The sequence below is a fragment of the Podarcis gaigeae genome (assembly GCF_964106915.1).
Source record: "Podarcis gaigeae genome assembly, chromosome: 5".
NCBI lineage: Eukaryota > Metazoa > Chordata > Lepidosauria > Squamata > Lacertidae > Podarcis > Podarcis gaigeae.
Genome location: NC_139681.1, coordinates 11,445,290 through 11,461,092, shown reverse-complemented (window position 1 = coordinate 11,461,092; position 15,803 = coordinate 11,445,290). Strand labels below are relative to the sequence as shown.

The 15,803-nt window shown below is 44.8% G+C and overlaps 1 protein-coding gene and 2 long non-coding RNA genes across 6 annotated transcripts in view; 2 read left to right on the top strand and 1 right to left on the bottom strand.

Moving 5' to 3' along the window:
• Positions 1–15,803, top strand: part of LOC310844418 — a 157,899-nt gene that overhangs the window by 50,748 nt on the left and 91,348 nt on the right. The gene's annotated exons all lie outside the window — the stretch shown is intronic.
• Positions 1–15,803, bottom strand: part of LOC310844411 — a 42,752-nt gene that overhangs the window by 26,115 nt on the left and 834 nt on the right. The gene's annotated exons all lie outside the window — the stretch shown is intronic.
• The window catches only part of MAEA (macrophage erythroblast attacher, E3 ubiquitin ligase), a 28,203-nt gene continuing 21,936 nt past the window's right edge, over positions 9,537–15,803 (top strand). For 2 of the 4 annotated variants that reach the window (XM_083738485.1, XM_083738483.1), the window contains exon 1: positions 13,712–13,773. Coding sequence is in view for 2 of the 4 variants with exons in the window: in XM_083738481.1 (XP_083594607.1) it covers positions 9,930–9,998 (69 nt within the window). In the remaining 2 variants the exon portion in view is untranslated. Of the gene's footprint in view, positions 9,999–13,711; positions 13,774–15,803 lie in introns of those variants that run through there. The other 2 variants (XM_083738481.1, XM_083738480.1) reach the window with 2 other exon arrangements.

Below are 15,803 nucleotides of genomic sequence, written 5' to 3'. Positions count from 1 at the left end.
CTCCACATGCAGCTGCTGAGTGACCCTGGGCCAGTCACACTTCTCTGAAGTCTCTCAGCCCCACTCACCTCACAGAGTGTTTGTTGTGGGGGAGGAAGGGAAAGGAGAATGTTAGCCGCTTTGAGACTCCTTCGGATAGTGATAAAGCGGGATATCAAATCCAAACTCTTCTTCTTCTTCTTCAATACCTTCCAATGGAGTCCGTTCTACTGTCAAACAACTCTTATCATCAGAAAAATCTTCCTTTCTTTTAAAGCCATTAGTTTAGTTCCTACCCTCCAGAGCAGGAGAAAACAAGCTTGCTCCATCTTCCATGCGGCAGCTCTTGAGATACAGTCATACCTCGGGTTACGAACGCTGTGGGTTGCGTGTTTTCAGGTTGCGGACCACGCTGAACCTGGAAGTACCGGAACGGGTTACTTCCGGGTTTCGGCACTTACAATTGCGCAGAAGTGCAAAATGACATCACACGCATGCGCAGAAGTGCTGAATTGCGTCGCGTACATGCACAGACGCAGCGCTTCAGACTACAAACTTTGCGGCTTGCGAACGTGCCTCCTGCACGGATCGCGTTCGCAACCGGAGGTATGACTGTAATTGAAGATGACCATCATATCTCCTCCCAGTCTCCTCTTTTCTAGGCTAAACTTACCCAGCTCCTTCAACCGTTCCTCATAAGGCTTGGTTTCCAGACCCTTGACCATCTCGTTCATTCTCATCTGCACATGTTCCAGCTTGTCCATATCCTTTTTAAATTGTGGCGCCCAGAACTGGACACAGGACTCCAGGTGTGGTCTGACCAAGGCAGAATAGAAGGGTACATGGAGACAGGATAGGTTATGATGTACAGTGGTACCTCGGGTTAAGTACTTAATTCGTTCTGGAGGTCCATTCTTAACCTGAAACTGTTCTTTGCCTGAAGCACCACTTTAGCTAATGGGGCCTCCCGCTGCTGCCGTGCCACCGGAGCACGATTTCTGTTCTCAACCTGAAGCAAAGTTCTTAACCCGGGATACTATTTCCGCGTTAGTGGAGTCTGTAATCTGAAGTGTATGTAACCTGGAGCGTATGTAACCTGAGGTACCACTGTACTTTCCCATTCATCATTCAGAACAGATGCAAATCCATTTACAAATTTGATGCCTCTGTCATTATACTTCTTATTTTTTTATTTACTGTTGTCTGAGTTACATGAAACATCTCATAAGTATCTGAGGATCAAGGCCAAGGGCTCAAATCCAAACTGCTTCCTTCAGAACATTTAAAGCCATAGAAAGCTATGCAATGTTTCTTGAATAGGGTCTCTGTTACCATGAAGCCTGAGTAATAATTTGTTCTTCTTTCTATCCCTCTGCTGCCAAAAGTGCCATGAACATCTGCTAACTCCTCATCCTCCTCATCCGTCAACACCTTGTCGTCGTCCTCTAACATACCATATTGTTTATTTGATCATGGTATTTTGAAAAATCCAGCACCATATTTACTTTAAAATGCTAGAGGCCTTCACAACAGAAGTCTCAATGTCTGTTTATGCCCAAACAACTTCAAAAAAAAAAAAATAATGTAAAGCTGTCAGGAATATGGAAGTCAACTTTCCCATCTTCAGGAGCAGTCGGTGGGGTGGAGAGGGCAGGTCAGGGTAATCACCTGCCTTCTCAACACCTGTGTTAGCTTTCCCAGGGCCAGATTTAGGTTTGATGAGGCCCTAAGCTACTGAAGGTAACGGGGCCCTTTATATGTCCAGCTGTCCTTTGTCAACAACAAATTGTCACTGTTTTTTTGTGTTGAATATATGCTATATGGTAATTTATGGACCTAATAGCTATCAGCTTCTGCCTTCTGGAAGAAGGTACAGGGTTATAAAAACTAGGACTAGCAGCCTGAGAAACCCAAATGCAATTTTGGTTTTAAAGGCAGTGTAAGGAGTCTGTACATTGTATTTAAAAATGGGGTATCAGAGTTTTTAGGGGGCTAACCAGGTTGGGATAGCTGGGATAGCAAGCTTTTGGGGTTTTGAATGTCTTATGTAGATTTTTCAATTTCGTTGTTCTGCATGGGACAATGACAATAAAGATTATCGTATCGTAAAGCCATCTGCACATGCAGAATGTAGGCACCAGATATATAGAAATGAGCAAACCAGTGATATTTTAGGGAGCAGGCTAGCAGGTGGGGCCCATGACTTACATCATAGGAGCCTACGCAACACAAAACACTGTTGCTGTATGTAGGTTTTATGTTATTTGTTTTTTATCTTATATTTTGGAAATGTACATTTCCAGGTTTTTTTCCTTTAATTTTTTGGGGACCCCCAAGAGAGTGGGGCCCTAAGCTATAGCTTGTTTAGCTTATACGTGAATCTGACAGTGCCAAGCCCCCAAGCAAACAAGCTTGTACCCAGAGAGTGTGGCACTTGCTGTCTCTTAAGCACAGCTGTGGAGTTTGCCAAAAAGGTGATAGTTCAACTTGTGACTGACAATGCAAAACACTGGAAAGTCCCCACACCCTTGCTGGCTTTCTACCTGCATGATTGTTTTTGTAGTATAACTGACTTTATTGAGGGTTTGGTTTTTCTCAATGTCAAAGAAAGAAGGGGCAGAGTGGGGTGCCCTGACCTCCTTGCCCTGCTACCAAACTCGCACAACTGCTTACCCCGCTTTACGCATTGTCGGCTGGTGCCAAGAAGCTCTGTCAGCTGGGGCTCCTTCTAGCTCTCGGTGCAGCTGGCTCCAAATTTATATGCCTGGCTAATTCACCCTATAGGGACGCGGGTGGCGCTGTGGGTTAAACCACAGAGCCTAAGATGTGCCGATCAGAAGGTCGGCGGTTCGAATCCCCGCAACGGGGTGAGCTCCTGTTGCTTGGTCCCTGCTCCTGCCCACCTAGGAGTTCGAAAGCACGTCAAATTGCAAGTAGATAAATAGGTACCGCTCCGGCGGGAAGCTAAATGGCGTTTCCATGCACTGCTCTGGTTCACCAGAAGCGGCTTAGGCATGCTGGCCACATGACCCGGAAGCTGTACGCCGGCTCCCTCGGCCAGTAAAGCGAGATGAGCGCCACAACCCCAGAGTCGGTCACGACTGGACCTAATGGTCAGGGGTCCCTTTACCTTTATAATTCACTCTAGCTTCTGTAGGAGCCAATTTGAGCCAAGAGGCGTGGCTCAAATTCAATCAACTTGCTTTTCTTCCTGAGAGTCCAGTTTTGTACACTCACATACCCTCCAACTTTTCTCCGATGAAAATAATAACAATAATATTAATATTAATAATTTATTATTTATACCCCTCCCATCTGGCTGGGTTTCCCCAGCCACTCTGGGCGGCTTTCAACAAACACTAAAATACAATAACCTATTAAACATTAAAAGCTTCCCTAAACAGGGCTGCCTTCAGATGTCTTCTAAACGTTTGGTAGTTATCTTTCTCTTTGACATCTGGTGGGAGGACGTTCCACAGGGCGGGTGCCACTACCAAGAAGGCCCTCTGCCTGGTTCCCTGTAACTTGGCTTCTCGCAGCGAGGGAACCGCTTGAATGCCATCGGTGCTGGACCTCAGTGTCCAGTTGAATAGGGATATCCTATTCAACAACTTTTTTATTTATACCCCACCCATCTGACTGGGTTGTCCCAGCCACTCTGGGCGGCTTCCAACATATAAAAAACATAACACACGAAAAAAACGTCCCTAAACAGGGCTGCCTTCAGATGTCTTCTAAAGGTTGTATAGTTACTTATCTCCTTGGCTCGGGGGTCACATAACTCCACACCCTGCAACATCGAGAAAAACCAAATTTTGATGAAAATAGGGAAAAGCGGGACATTCTGGGATCAAATCAGAAACTGGGGTGGTTTCTGTAAATCTGGGACTGTCTCTGGAAAACAGGGACACTTGGAGGGTCAGCACTCTTAGTAATGCTACTGAAAAGCTTTTAAGAGCGCCCGCTCTTAAAGAAAACATCATTAGATCCCTTAGATCTAACCAATTACCGCCCGGTTTTGAATCTTCTGTTCCTGGGTAAGGTGATTGAGAGAGTGGTTGCTGAACAGCTTGGTGTGTTTCTGGATGAAACATCGGCTCTGGATCCATTCCAGTCCGGCTTCCGCACAGGTCATGGGACTGAGACGGCTCTGGTCGCCCTAACAGATGATCTCCGCAGGCAGCTGGATTGAGGCGGGTCGGGGCTGCTGATTCTTCTAGACCTGTCAGCAGCCTTCGACATGGTCGATCACGAACTTCTGGACCACCGCCTTGCCGACGTGGGGATCCAGGGCACATTCCTTCAATGGCTGCGCTCGTTTCTCTCTGGTCAGGGACAGAGGGTGGCACTTGGGGGAAATTGTCAACGCGTCACTCCTTGGTGTGTGGACTTGACATCTTTCCGCAGGGCCTGCAAGACAGAGCTGTTCCACCAGGCCTTTGGCCAGAGCACAGCCTGACTCCCTCCTCTGGCAATTTTCGTGGAGCTCTGGCCCTATGGTTGCCATTGGTTTGATTTGAATTAATTTTATAATGAATGATTTTAGAGTGTTGTGTTGTACTGTTGTACTGTTTTATTGTTGTTAGCTGCCCTGAGCCCGGCTTTGGCTGGGGAGGGCAGGATATAAATAAAATTTATTATTATTACTTTATTTCTGTTTCATTTACTGGCAAGGGCACACTTTTAAAAGTGCCAGTTACCCTATAGGTTTGTGCACTACCTTGCACTTTACCTCAAGTAGCCTAGATTTTAGACATTTTAAATCTGCACTGACAGCTGAAACTTTCAGCTGCCCCCCCCCCCTGACAACCGCTTAATCTTTATGATCTAGGAAAACAGAGTCTTTGGGGTTTGTGGATTTTGAAAGAAGGCTGAGCCTGCCCTTTTAAAAAACTAAGTCACCTGAGTTATGTTATGCCAGCACCATCTGCTGGATATTAGAGGAAGAACCAGCTCATAGTTGTTATTTGGTCAAGCACTCCCCACTCCCCAAAGTCAGGATAAAAATCTCCAGGCTTGGTTGAGAAAGTGGGGGGGAGGTCCATGCATGGCCAGAATCTCAAGTTCTGAGTTAAAGTCCTGGCTGCCAGTTGCAAAAGAACAAGAACTCAAAGGAGGATTCTTTCCAAAGCCTTTAATGTTGAGATTGGTGGACAGCAGGCAATAAACAGTTAATGGAAGGCATGGAAAGACAGGTGATCTAAGTAATCAAAACTTAGAGGTTGGTATCACTTTAGCACAGCATGTGGTTCCGCTCCTTAGCCAAGGAACTGAGCACATTGCCAAGAGGGCAGAAAACTTTGAATTGTGGCCAGTCAGGAACCTGGGGATGGCACAGGGAGAGATAGATAAACCTATCAATTTCAGGTTCTGTTTCTCATTTTCCCAATCTTACCGGCAACATTTTGAAGATGATTTATTGAGCCCCAAATACCAAGCTATAAATGTGAAACATCAATTATATTGTCAGATTCGGCCAGTATAAACAGCCTGCTGCTCTTTTTAAAACAATCACTATGTTTATGTTGGGAAATCAAAATAATGTCCTAGATATGCTAAACAAGACAATATTTTATTGACAATATTAGTACATTTTAACTAAACATGAAGTAACTATCCTATCTTGAGCAACATGAGAACGCACAGCCTAATTATAAACTCCTACTCTTCCTATTAGAGCGCCATCTATTCAATGTCTTACCACATTATTAGAACAAATAAGCTATCAAGAAAATGATTTCAATGTTATTATATTGTTTCCACACATAACGATGCCATTGCAACTTGCGTGCCCGGAACTCCAGTTTGGAAATATTTGAATATTTGCATTTGTCACTGGTGCTTTTCAGTCTCTGTATTCATACAGATGATAGTTAATATGCAGCTGCTTTTGCTTACTGAAAGCAGAAATAAATATTACTAAATTATTCAAATGTGATAGAGAGCACATGGTCATGTGGCTGTATCAAGACTGCCTAGGGAATGTTGTTCCCACTATTAAAGCAGGGCTGTGTTTGGTGCCCTCTTGGTTTCCCATGTATAGGGGACAGAAGCCAAGGTCCTTACCTGGATTGGACCTCTGGACCCTTTTCCTCCCTCCTGCCTGGGGAATATAAAAGGTAAAGGTACCCCTGCCCATACGGGCCAGTCGTGACCGACTCTGGGGTTGTGCGCCCATCTCACTTAAGAGGCCGGGGGCCAGCGCTGTCTGCAGACACTTCTGGGTCACGTGGCCAGCGTGGCGAAGCTGCTCTGGCGAGCCTGCACCAGCGCAGCACACGGAAATGCCGTTTACCTTCCCGCTATAAAGCGGTACCTATTTATCTACTTGCACTTAAGTGTGCTTTCGAACTGCTAGGTGGGCAGGAGCTGGGACCGAACGACGGGAGCTCACCCCGCCGCGGGGATTCGAACCGCCGACCATACGATCGGCAAGTCCTAGGTGCTGAGGTTTTACCCACAGCGCCACCCGCGTTCCTCTGGGGAATATACCTCGTTCATATTCTTTCCTTCCCTAAAGGGGACAGGGTTGCACAGGAAATGGTCTCTGTGAAATACATGCCCTTTGAGGAGGCAGTGGGGGTTGTGCGGTTCAGAAGGGGTGTGCTGCTGGCAAAAGGTGACATCAAGCCAGCCTCTCAGCTGCTGCCTGTGCACCCACGAGCCAGGAACCTGTCGGACGTCCTGTTTCAAGGTCAGTACTATTGACAGAGCTATGCTCATGAGCTGCTCTGCCTCCTGTTCAGCCTTCAAGGACTTTATTTTCCTTGAATGGGTGGTGAGGGTTTAGCCAGGCCTGTTATCTGGATAGCCTTGTCAGTGTGCACACTTGGTTCTGCAGGCCTGATTAGCTATCTGGATATTTGAGGCCCCATAACTTGCTTTCCTTGGTACTGAGCTTGACACCATGGATCTGCAGTGGAGCTGTAGCTTCTGCACGCTTCTCTCCTCCCTACTGCAGCCAAGAGAGCCAGATTTCTTTCTCCCTCTGTCTGCGTTGCACTGCTTCCCTGCTCATCTCACAGCTGTAGGAGGCTGCTAATTTTACAGGAGGAAAAGAGGAAAATCAATCTGCTACGGTCCTCTCAATGCTGCTAACTGTTTATGGAGGAGTGAGGAAAGTGGAGACACGGGGAGGGCCTTGGGGTCGTGGTTCCCTCCCTTGAGAGCCAGCAGTTTTTGGCTATGTGTGGTTTTGCAAAAGTGTACTGCTTCTGGGGCAGAACCCTCACATGAGATGGGACCACACGGTAATATATTTTGTTTTGCAGAGCTTTCCATAGTTAGGATGTGTCTCGGGGGAAGGATATGGTAGATGTGTAAGAAAATGTATAAAAATACTCAAGCGTAAATTGCTGTTTTATTGAGACAATAATAATACAATTTGTATGTGCTCTGTAATCCGTAAAGATAGAAGGTATCAAATATGAATTAATTTTTTAAAATTTATTGCACTTGCACAACTGTTAACTGCTTGTCACACAATTCAGAAACAATCTAAATTAGATTTCATGTGTGTTGCCTATTTATAGTATTATATTGTAAACAAGTCATTAAAGGTAAAGGGACCCAATCATTAGGTACAGTCGCGGACGACTCTGGGGTTGCAGCGCTCATCTCACTTTATTGGCCGAGGCAGCCAGCGTACAGCTTCCGGGTCATGTGGCCAGCATGACTAAGCTGCTTCTGGCGAACCAGAGCAGCGCACGGAAACGCTGTTTACCTTCCCGCCGGAGTGGTACTTATTTATCTACTTGCACTTTGACGTGCTTTCAAACTGCTAGGTTGGCAGGAGCTGGGACTGAGCAACGGTAGTTCACCCCGTCAAGAGATTCAAACCACCGACCTTCTGATCGGCAAGCCATAGGCTCTTTGGTTTAACCCACAGCGCCACCCGTGTCCCATAAACAAGTCATTACACGCAACCTATTCCTGCTGATGCATGCTGGACTTCTTGACAATGTACGACATACTCACTTGCCAACACTTGCTTGCTAAGCCCTGTCAGCGAACCTGACCACTGATCAGTGTGTTTACTTGGAAAATAAAGTAATCACTACACTTAACTCTTTGTTACATAAGTAAGCCCATGGGGCAGATGAGGACCAGAGTGAAGCCAGGGGCAGAGATCACAGCGCACCTGCCATTGGCCAAGTAGGCAGACAAGCTGTGATCCATTGCCCAGGCCTGGATGAAGGCGAAAAGAGGACACCAAGACTTCAAAGCTCAATATGGAAAAAGGAGTGCCAGAACAGGAACATGAAATGGTAGAGTTGGAGGCAACAGCAGGTGAAGTGGAAAAGTCCTTCCCACAGGTGCTTAGAGAAATGAGAGTTGTGATGCTGCAGAGGTGGAAAGAAGGCATGGATGGGAAGCGGAAGAGATATACTGATCTGGCAGAGACAGAGTTGAGAGAGAAAGTACTCTGTGCACGACTTGGAGTGAATTCAGAGGAAAAAGCTATCAAACCTCTGGCACTTTTTAGGGGAAGGGAAATGGAAGAAACATAAATGGAAGGGATTTTAAAAAACAGGATGGAAAACCACAGTAAATGCAACAGGAAGATATGGCACTGGATTCAAATTAATGAATAAATAATAAGAGAATTGTGTAATCTTATTTTAATATACACTCACAGTGGGCTCTTGATATTATGCATTTTGTGTTTTTATGTTGTGATTTTATATTGCAACCACACTGAGAACTACAGGTCTATAGGGCAGTATACAAATTAATTAATTTTGATTACAGAAAAACCACTGTTGAAATGTATTAATAACAATAGAGAACCCCCTTTTGGATTTTTTGTGTAAAAAGAAAAATGAACTAATCTGAGTCATTTGGGTTGGAAGACTGGGCAAATATTGCCTAACAGAAAGTAGATCTGTTGGATATCATTCTAAAGTGAGCATTTGGAACAATTTCATTTATGTAACCAATAGACAGAAAATCAGAAGTCCTTTTTATTTTTCCTCTTTTCTTCCCTTTGCTGTTTCTTCTTTCTCTGTGTTTTCATTTCATTTTATTTCGATTTGTTTCTTTCATCTTACTGAACTATGACAAGGTTTTAATAAAGTATTTTTTTAAAAAAAAAACCTCCGTATAAAACATTTGACTTCATTTTATACACACACAAACACAAACACACACACACACACACACACACCAATCACTATGAGAAAGCAGTATATAAGTTTAATAAACCCATTAAGGCCATTAAACACACACAGAAACTCTCCCCTCCCCCAGCCTAGAAAGAAAACAACTCTGTACACGCTCAGAAACACTCCCGTCGCTCCAACCGGAAGAAACAATTGTGGAACAAACCAGGCCGGCTGTCCTTGCTGCTCGACGAAGGAGACCATCGAGGGAGCCGCCTCGCTCGCTGAGCGGCCACCGCCAAACTGAACTCGAAAGCGCCGCCTCAGACTCCACGTCTAGAAAGTCCCGCCCACCGCCGGCTTGGATTGGCCGACGGCGCGCAGCGACCGGAAGATGTCAATCAGGTCGAACCCGAAGCCTCGCCTCGATTCGTCAAGCCCCTCCCCTCGCGTCACTTCCTCCCCAACCCAACCTGCTTTTACAGATTCCTGCTCGGAAAGCAGAAAACATCGCAAACAGAGAGAGACGGAGAAGAGAAGAGAAGAACGGGTGTCGGAGGAGCGCTCTGATTGGCTGCCTTGCTTCCCTGCGTCAGCGCGTCGCGCTGATGGCTCGAACCATTTGAGGGGGGGAAAGGGGGGGGAGCGGAAGGAAGGAAGGAAGCGAGCGAGGGCCCTTGGGCTGGACTCGTCTGTCATCCGAAGGCCGGAGGGGGGGGGGGGGAGGCGGAAGAGCTTTCTCTCCCAGGGTGCAGTTCGCGAGGGGGTACCGAAGGCTCCCTCAGGATTCTGTGAGGAGAAGGAGCGGCGCGGGCGGAGGCGGCGGCGGCGTTTGGTGCTCGGTCCAAGATGGCGGTGCAGGAGTCGGCCGCTCAGCTCTCGATGACTCTGAAGGTGCAGGAGTACCCCACGCTCAAGGTGGGTGGGCCGCTCTCCGCGGCGAGGCCCCTCCGGAGGCGCTTCCTCCCAGGCCTCCGTTCCCTGGCTGGCGGGGGGAGACGCCTCCCGGCATTTCGCACCTACGCGGCCGGGGGCCTCCGAGGCGCTCCCGAGAGGAGCGGGGGAAAGGGGGGCCAGAGAACGAGAGACGCCTCTCTTGTTATCGTGGGGGTGTGTGTGTATGCGTATTTAGACACGGATGTGTGTATATATGTACAAATATACACACACAGATATACAAATATATACACACGCACATATATATATATAATCTAATTACAATGTGTGTGTATATATACAATGTGTGTTTGTATATGTGTGTGTGAGCATATATATATATATATATATATATATGACTTTATATATATGTATACACTATATACATGTACATATACACAAAAAATGTGTGTATATATATATATATATATATATATATATATATACATGATATACAGTGTGTGTGTGTGTATATGCAGTGTATATGTGTGTATGTATATACACACACAAGGGATGCGGGTGGCACTGTGGGTTAAACCACAGAGCCTAGGACTTGCCGATCAGAAGGTTGGCGCTTCGAATCCCCACGACGGGGTGAGCTCCCATTGCTCGGTCACCAGCTCCTGCCAACCTAGCAGTTCGAAAGCATGTCAAAGTGCGAGTAGATAAATAGGTACTGCTCTGGCGGGAAGGTAAACGGCGTTTCCGTGCACTGCTCTGGTTCACCAGAAGCGGCTTAGGCATGCTGGCCACATGACCCAGAAGCTGTACGCCAGCTCCCAAAGAGTCTGGCCCCCAAACTCCTAGATGACTTTCAGTGCATTCATTACGATTAGGAGGAACATATGGCCATCCAGATGTTGGACCGTGGTTCCTGATGTTCCTTACCATAGGACACGCTTGCTAGGAGTTAAATCCTACAACATATGGAGGGTTACAGGGTCCCCATTGCTCATGTAGATGTAGTACCTCTACTCCTCACTTTAAACATTGAGCAGGATACCAGTTTGATAGTTGCCAAAAACTACCAGGAGGTCCAGAAGCATTAATAGGACGTTTATTTGCCTACACCAGGATGTTGAATACTGTTTCAGTAACAAAATGCAGCTGGAAATCAGATTATGGAAAATTCCAAAATCCAAGTGTAACCACCTGCTCAATGAGCACCTTTTTCCCAAAGGCTTTATTTTTGACCAGCTAATGCTTGGAATAATCTTGAGGGTTCCATAGAGGCAGGGACAGACTAGAAGAAGAATAAATATAAATTAGAGGGGGGGAATAAAAGGTTGCTTCCAAGAGCATGTTTCTTGTGTTGATATACAGAAAGGGAGGCCAAGGGCTACCTGGGGAAAGCTCCTTAGAACTAAACTGATGCAGAAAAGAGGCAAATGATTCATTGGCATGGCCTTTGTCTTAAGGCCTAAATGGAGGATCTTGATAACAAGGTACAAACATTTTAATGGAAGAGAGCTATTAATAAAAGGTGTAGCTCTTCCTAGTACACAATAGTGATGTCAAAAGTATGTTGGCTTGAATCATAGTATAGTCATAAGGTGAGTAAATCATATTGTATATAGGAGCCTTATAGCTGGGATGGAAATAATTCCGTCATGATTATAGCTGGGATGGAAATAATTCCGTCATCTGAAGAAGTGTGCATGCACACGAAAGCTCATACCAAGAACTGACTTAGTTGGTCTTTAAGGTGCTACTGGAAGGATTTTTTTTTGTTCCGTCATGATTAGTGATAGAAAATGAAAACTGGAAAGGCCTCATCTCTTAGGTATGTGTAGTAAAAATTGCACAATTGACTGGAAAAAAACAAGCCTCATTTTTCTCTTTGAACTTCTCATATATTGATAACATCTTCTGTCTGTTTTCCCTTTCTTCTGCACCTTTCCTCTTTTTTAAAGCATATAGCTGAATCAACATGATCTCCTGCTTGAGCTTTACAAACTTTTTAAAATCCATGTCCATTAGGAACAGAAGGGAAATTGAAGAACTACAGTCCATTTTAAAGATATTGGTCATTGTGTTATAGCTTCAGAGGACATGTGTTTTTATTTCGTAGTGGGGTTATGAATGTTGAGTGAAGTCAATTTAAAACCAGGTATACTTATTTGTTTGCATAAGGCTTTTCTAAAATACCCCTTTTACTAAGGATTTTTAGTTGTCTATTCCAGCTAATGAATTAAACATCAGAATTAATACACTTTTTTCAGTTATTGCAGTGTTGGATTAGTGAGAACAGTTTAATGGTGACCCAACTTTTCAAGCCAAGTTGGCTGCAAGAGTACTTCAACTTAGAACCCATGGGCCTTGTCATATGCAAAGGGGGGGGGGGAGGACTGAGGCCAAAATTTGATAACCTCCCTGCAAGCCCTCAGGGATGCGGGTGGCGCTATGGGTTAAACCACAGAGCCTAGGGCTTGCCGATCAGAAGGTCGGCGGTTCGAATCCCCACAACAGAGTGAGCTCCCATTGTTTGGTCCCTTCTCCTGCCAACCTAGCAGTTCGAAAGCACATCAAAGTGCAAGTAGATAAATAGGTACCGCTCCGGCGGGAAGGTAAACGGCGTTTTCGTGCGCTGCTCTGGTTCGCCAGAAGCGGCTTAGTCATTCTGGCCACATGACCCGAAGCTGTCTGCAGACAAATGCTGGCTCCCTCGGCCTATAGAGCGAGATGAGCACCGCAACCCCAGAGTCAGCCACGACTGGACCTAATGGTCAGGGGTCCCTTTACCTTTACTGCAAGCCCTCATGGTGCTTTCCCAAAGCCAGCTAAGCAAGATGTGGGATCTTTGGAAGGAAACGTGTCCTAGAGCTCTTCCAACTTATTCCCAAAGCTGGGAAACTGCTAATTAGGCTTGGGAAGGAGGTGAGAGGCCTCTGGGGAAGAGGTGAGAGGGCTCTAACAGTGTCCTAGAGTCCTCTCACCTCCTGCCCAAAGCCCAGAGCCTTACTTACCTGGCTTTGGGAAGGCAGCACGAGGGCTGTGGGGCATGTGCCAAATGTTGCCGAAAGCTGCATGCAGCCCTTGGGCAGTTTGTTGGACTGCCCTGGCCTGGTTTAAGCTGCTGTTTACATTTAAGGAAATGAACTGAACAATTCAAACCTGCTTACTTGGTGGTTATCATCGGTTACTGTTAGAATTGCTGTTTATATCGTTCAGATTTTCTACTGATGAATACCACCATTTATTTATTTACAGTACTGTGTTATATTCTAGAAAACTATTCAGAAGTGAAAACACAGTGGGATTGCTGAGTGTATATATGTGTGTGTGTATACACACATGCACATATATTTCCACTGATGCGTTGCTTTTTTAGTTTTGAAAATGAAATCACAAAATGGTTTCCAGCATTAAAATAAGGCAACAAACATGATAAAATAATCAGACAATAGCTAATTCTTGTTAATTATACTTTACAGTTAGGTAGAAAAGGGCAAGGAGGAGTAAGTAGGCAGAAAGCAAAGCAATATCCTTTTCGTGCTCCATCCAGCAAGCAGCAGTTGAAACATCTCCGCTTTGGGCATTTTCTTTGAACAGTCCACACATAAAGGAACTCAGTTCATTTTACATCTTTCCTGGTTTTTCATCTGTGTTGTCAGTTACTTGACAAATACAGTTCTAGTACGTTCGTCAATGCTCCTTAGGTTCCTATAGTGATCTCAGTTGATGACATGCTGCAGTATGTTCCAGAATCTCAAGAGGATTGTGTGAAACGAGTGAAATGCCCAACAGTGTATAAAATGTAAAAGGTTTAGTGGTAATGATATATTGAAATTTAAAAATGTTACATATGTCTAGAAACTTAGTTTGATCTGTCTATCTGGAGCAGAAATTAAGAAAATGGTGGTGGACAATCAGGCCTAGTGGTTTGAAGAAAGCAATGAAAGGAATACAATACCGTTTCCTTCTGACAAACCAGTTGTGTGGAGGGAAGCAAAACATTGTAGGTCATTGCACTCCCCCAAGCTGGTACCCAGCAATCTCTCTTCTTGATAGAAGTGGCATGAATGCTTGGAGCATTAGTCATACTTGGTCTGTAATTTTATTTATTTACATATATAGCACTGATTTTATTGTCTTTGTAGTTTTCCCTTTCTTGCTTATCTTATGTATAGGTTTTACTTTATCTTTGATAATGGCAATATTTGTGATGCCATTTTTTGGATTTTTTTATGTAAAAAAAGATTAATCAAAGGAAATTCAGTTTTATTACCAGATATTTTGCTTCATGAGGGGGTCTTTTGGTCTAGGTTTATGGGTAGAATGCTGTATCTACATTTATTTGATCAAGCATGTCTTTATATGTAAGCTCTGGAAGCCAGCTTACATATAAAATAATGAAATACAATTAAATTAGTGTTGCCTATATCCCATTAACTGTGTAGTACTGCTCTGGAGTGGCACCACCCTATCCAGATGTTAGGTTGTTTTAGCTGATTCCCATCTCACCCAGTTCTTGGAAGTTGAGTAATCAATTGCCTTGTTCATCTCCTCCCCACCCCCTTTACATTATCAGTGGCAAAGATGTGTTCATGGGTGGATAATCTGTGGCCCTCGAGATGTTGTTGAGCAGCATCCTGGGAGCCACAGATTTTCATTCCCTGGTATAGTTGAATGAACCAAGTCTAGGAGACCCAAATTCGAATCCTTGTTTGACAATAAACTCATTAGGTAATGTTGGGGCAGTCATGTTCTCATTCTCACCATGCTGTTGGTATAAAATCACTCAGACAACTATGTATGTTGTTCTGAACGTCTTGGAGAATGGCTGAATAAAAAGGTAAAAACATTTGTTATGCTTTTTAAAAATGAAATTTAGCAGTAACAGCTAGCAAATTTATTCAGGGTGTGTATATCATATAATTTTTTTATCTTTGTTCCTATAATGACAATATTTTTATTTGAACTGTTAATGTCCATCTTTATGGCAGGGGAATCCTCTGCACTTTACTAATTGTATTCATAGGTTGTGTGAATATTTTTATTCATACTGTGCACTCTGTATTAGAAACTGAGATATGAAAGCTAGGAGCCAAATGGCACCTTAAACCTAGGTTATGGGTGCAACAATGGAATGTCTAGGCACCCTTTTTTATAACAAGAATACAAAGCTGAAAATGAATGAACTGCAGCATTTCACATGGTCTAGTCCTCATCTTCAAAAGTTATGCTTCCCCTGCCGCCGCCCCCCGCCATATTCTTAAGGGGGTCCCTTCTGCAGTATTCAGAGAGTGGCTGGAAGTGGGGAGGCAGCAAAAGGCCCTCCTTTTCTTCCACTCTGCAGAGAAGCCCTCGATTCTCCCCACACACCCTTTCCTTCATATAAACAGTGCTTTTCCCCCCTTAAAAAATGTTTAGGGGTACTCTCATTTTCCCACTCATATTGAAATACTGCCCCTCAGTGAGGCCAAACTTAGATTCATAAAATGTTTAGGGGTATGCATCTCCCCGCATCCCCCCAGAAAAAAAAGCACTGCATATAAACATATCTTTTTGGCACCACAATTAACACATATTAAAGGCCTGTGCAACTAATGGCAGAGACACCCACCTTGAGGGTCCAGTTCACAAACCTAAGACTTAAGGGCCTTTCAATGATCCCGCTCCAAAATTTGTTTTGATTTTAAGCATCGCTATGTGACTGAGGGGACGCGGGTGGCGCTGTGGGTTAAACCACAGAGCCTAGGACTTGCCGATCAGAAGGTTGGCGGTTCGAATCCCTGCGATGGGGTGAGCTCCCGTTGCTCAGTCCCTGCTCCTGCCAACCTAGCA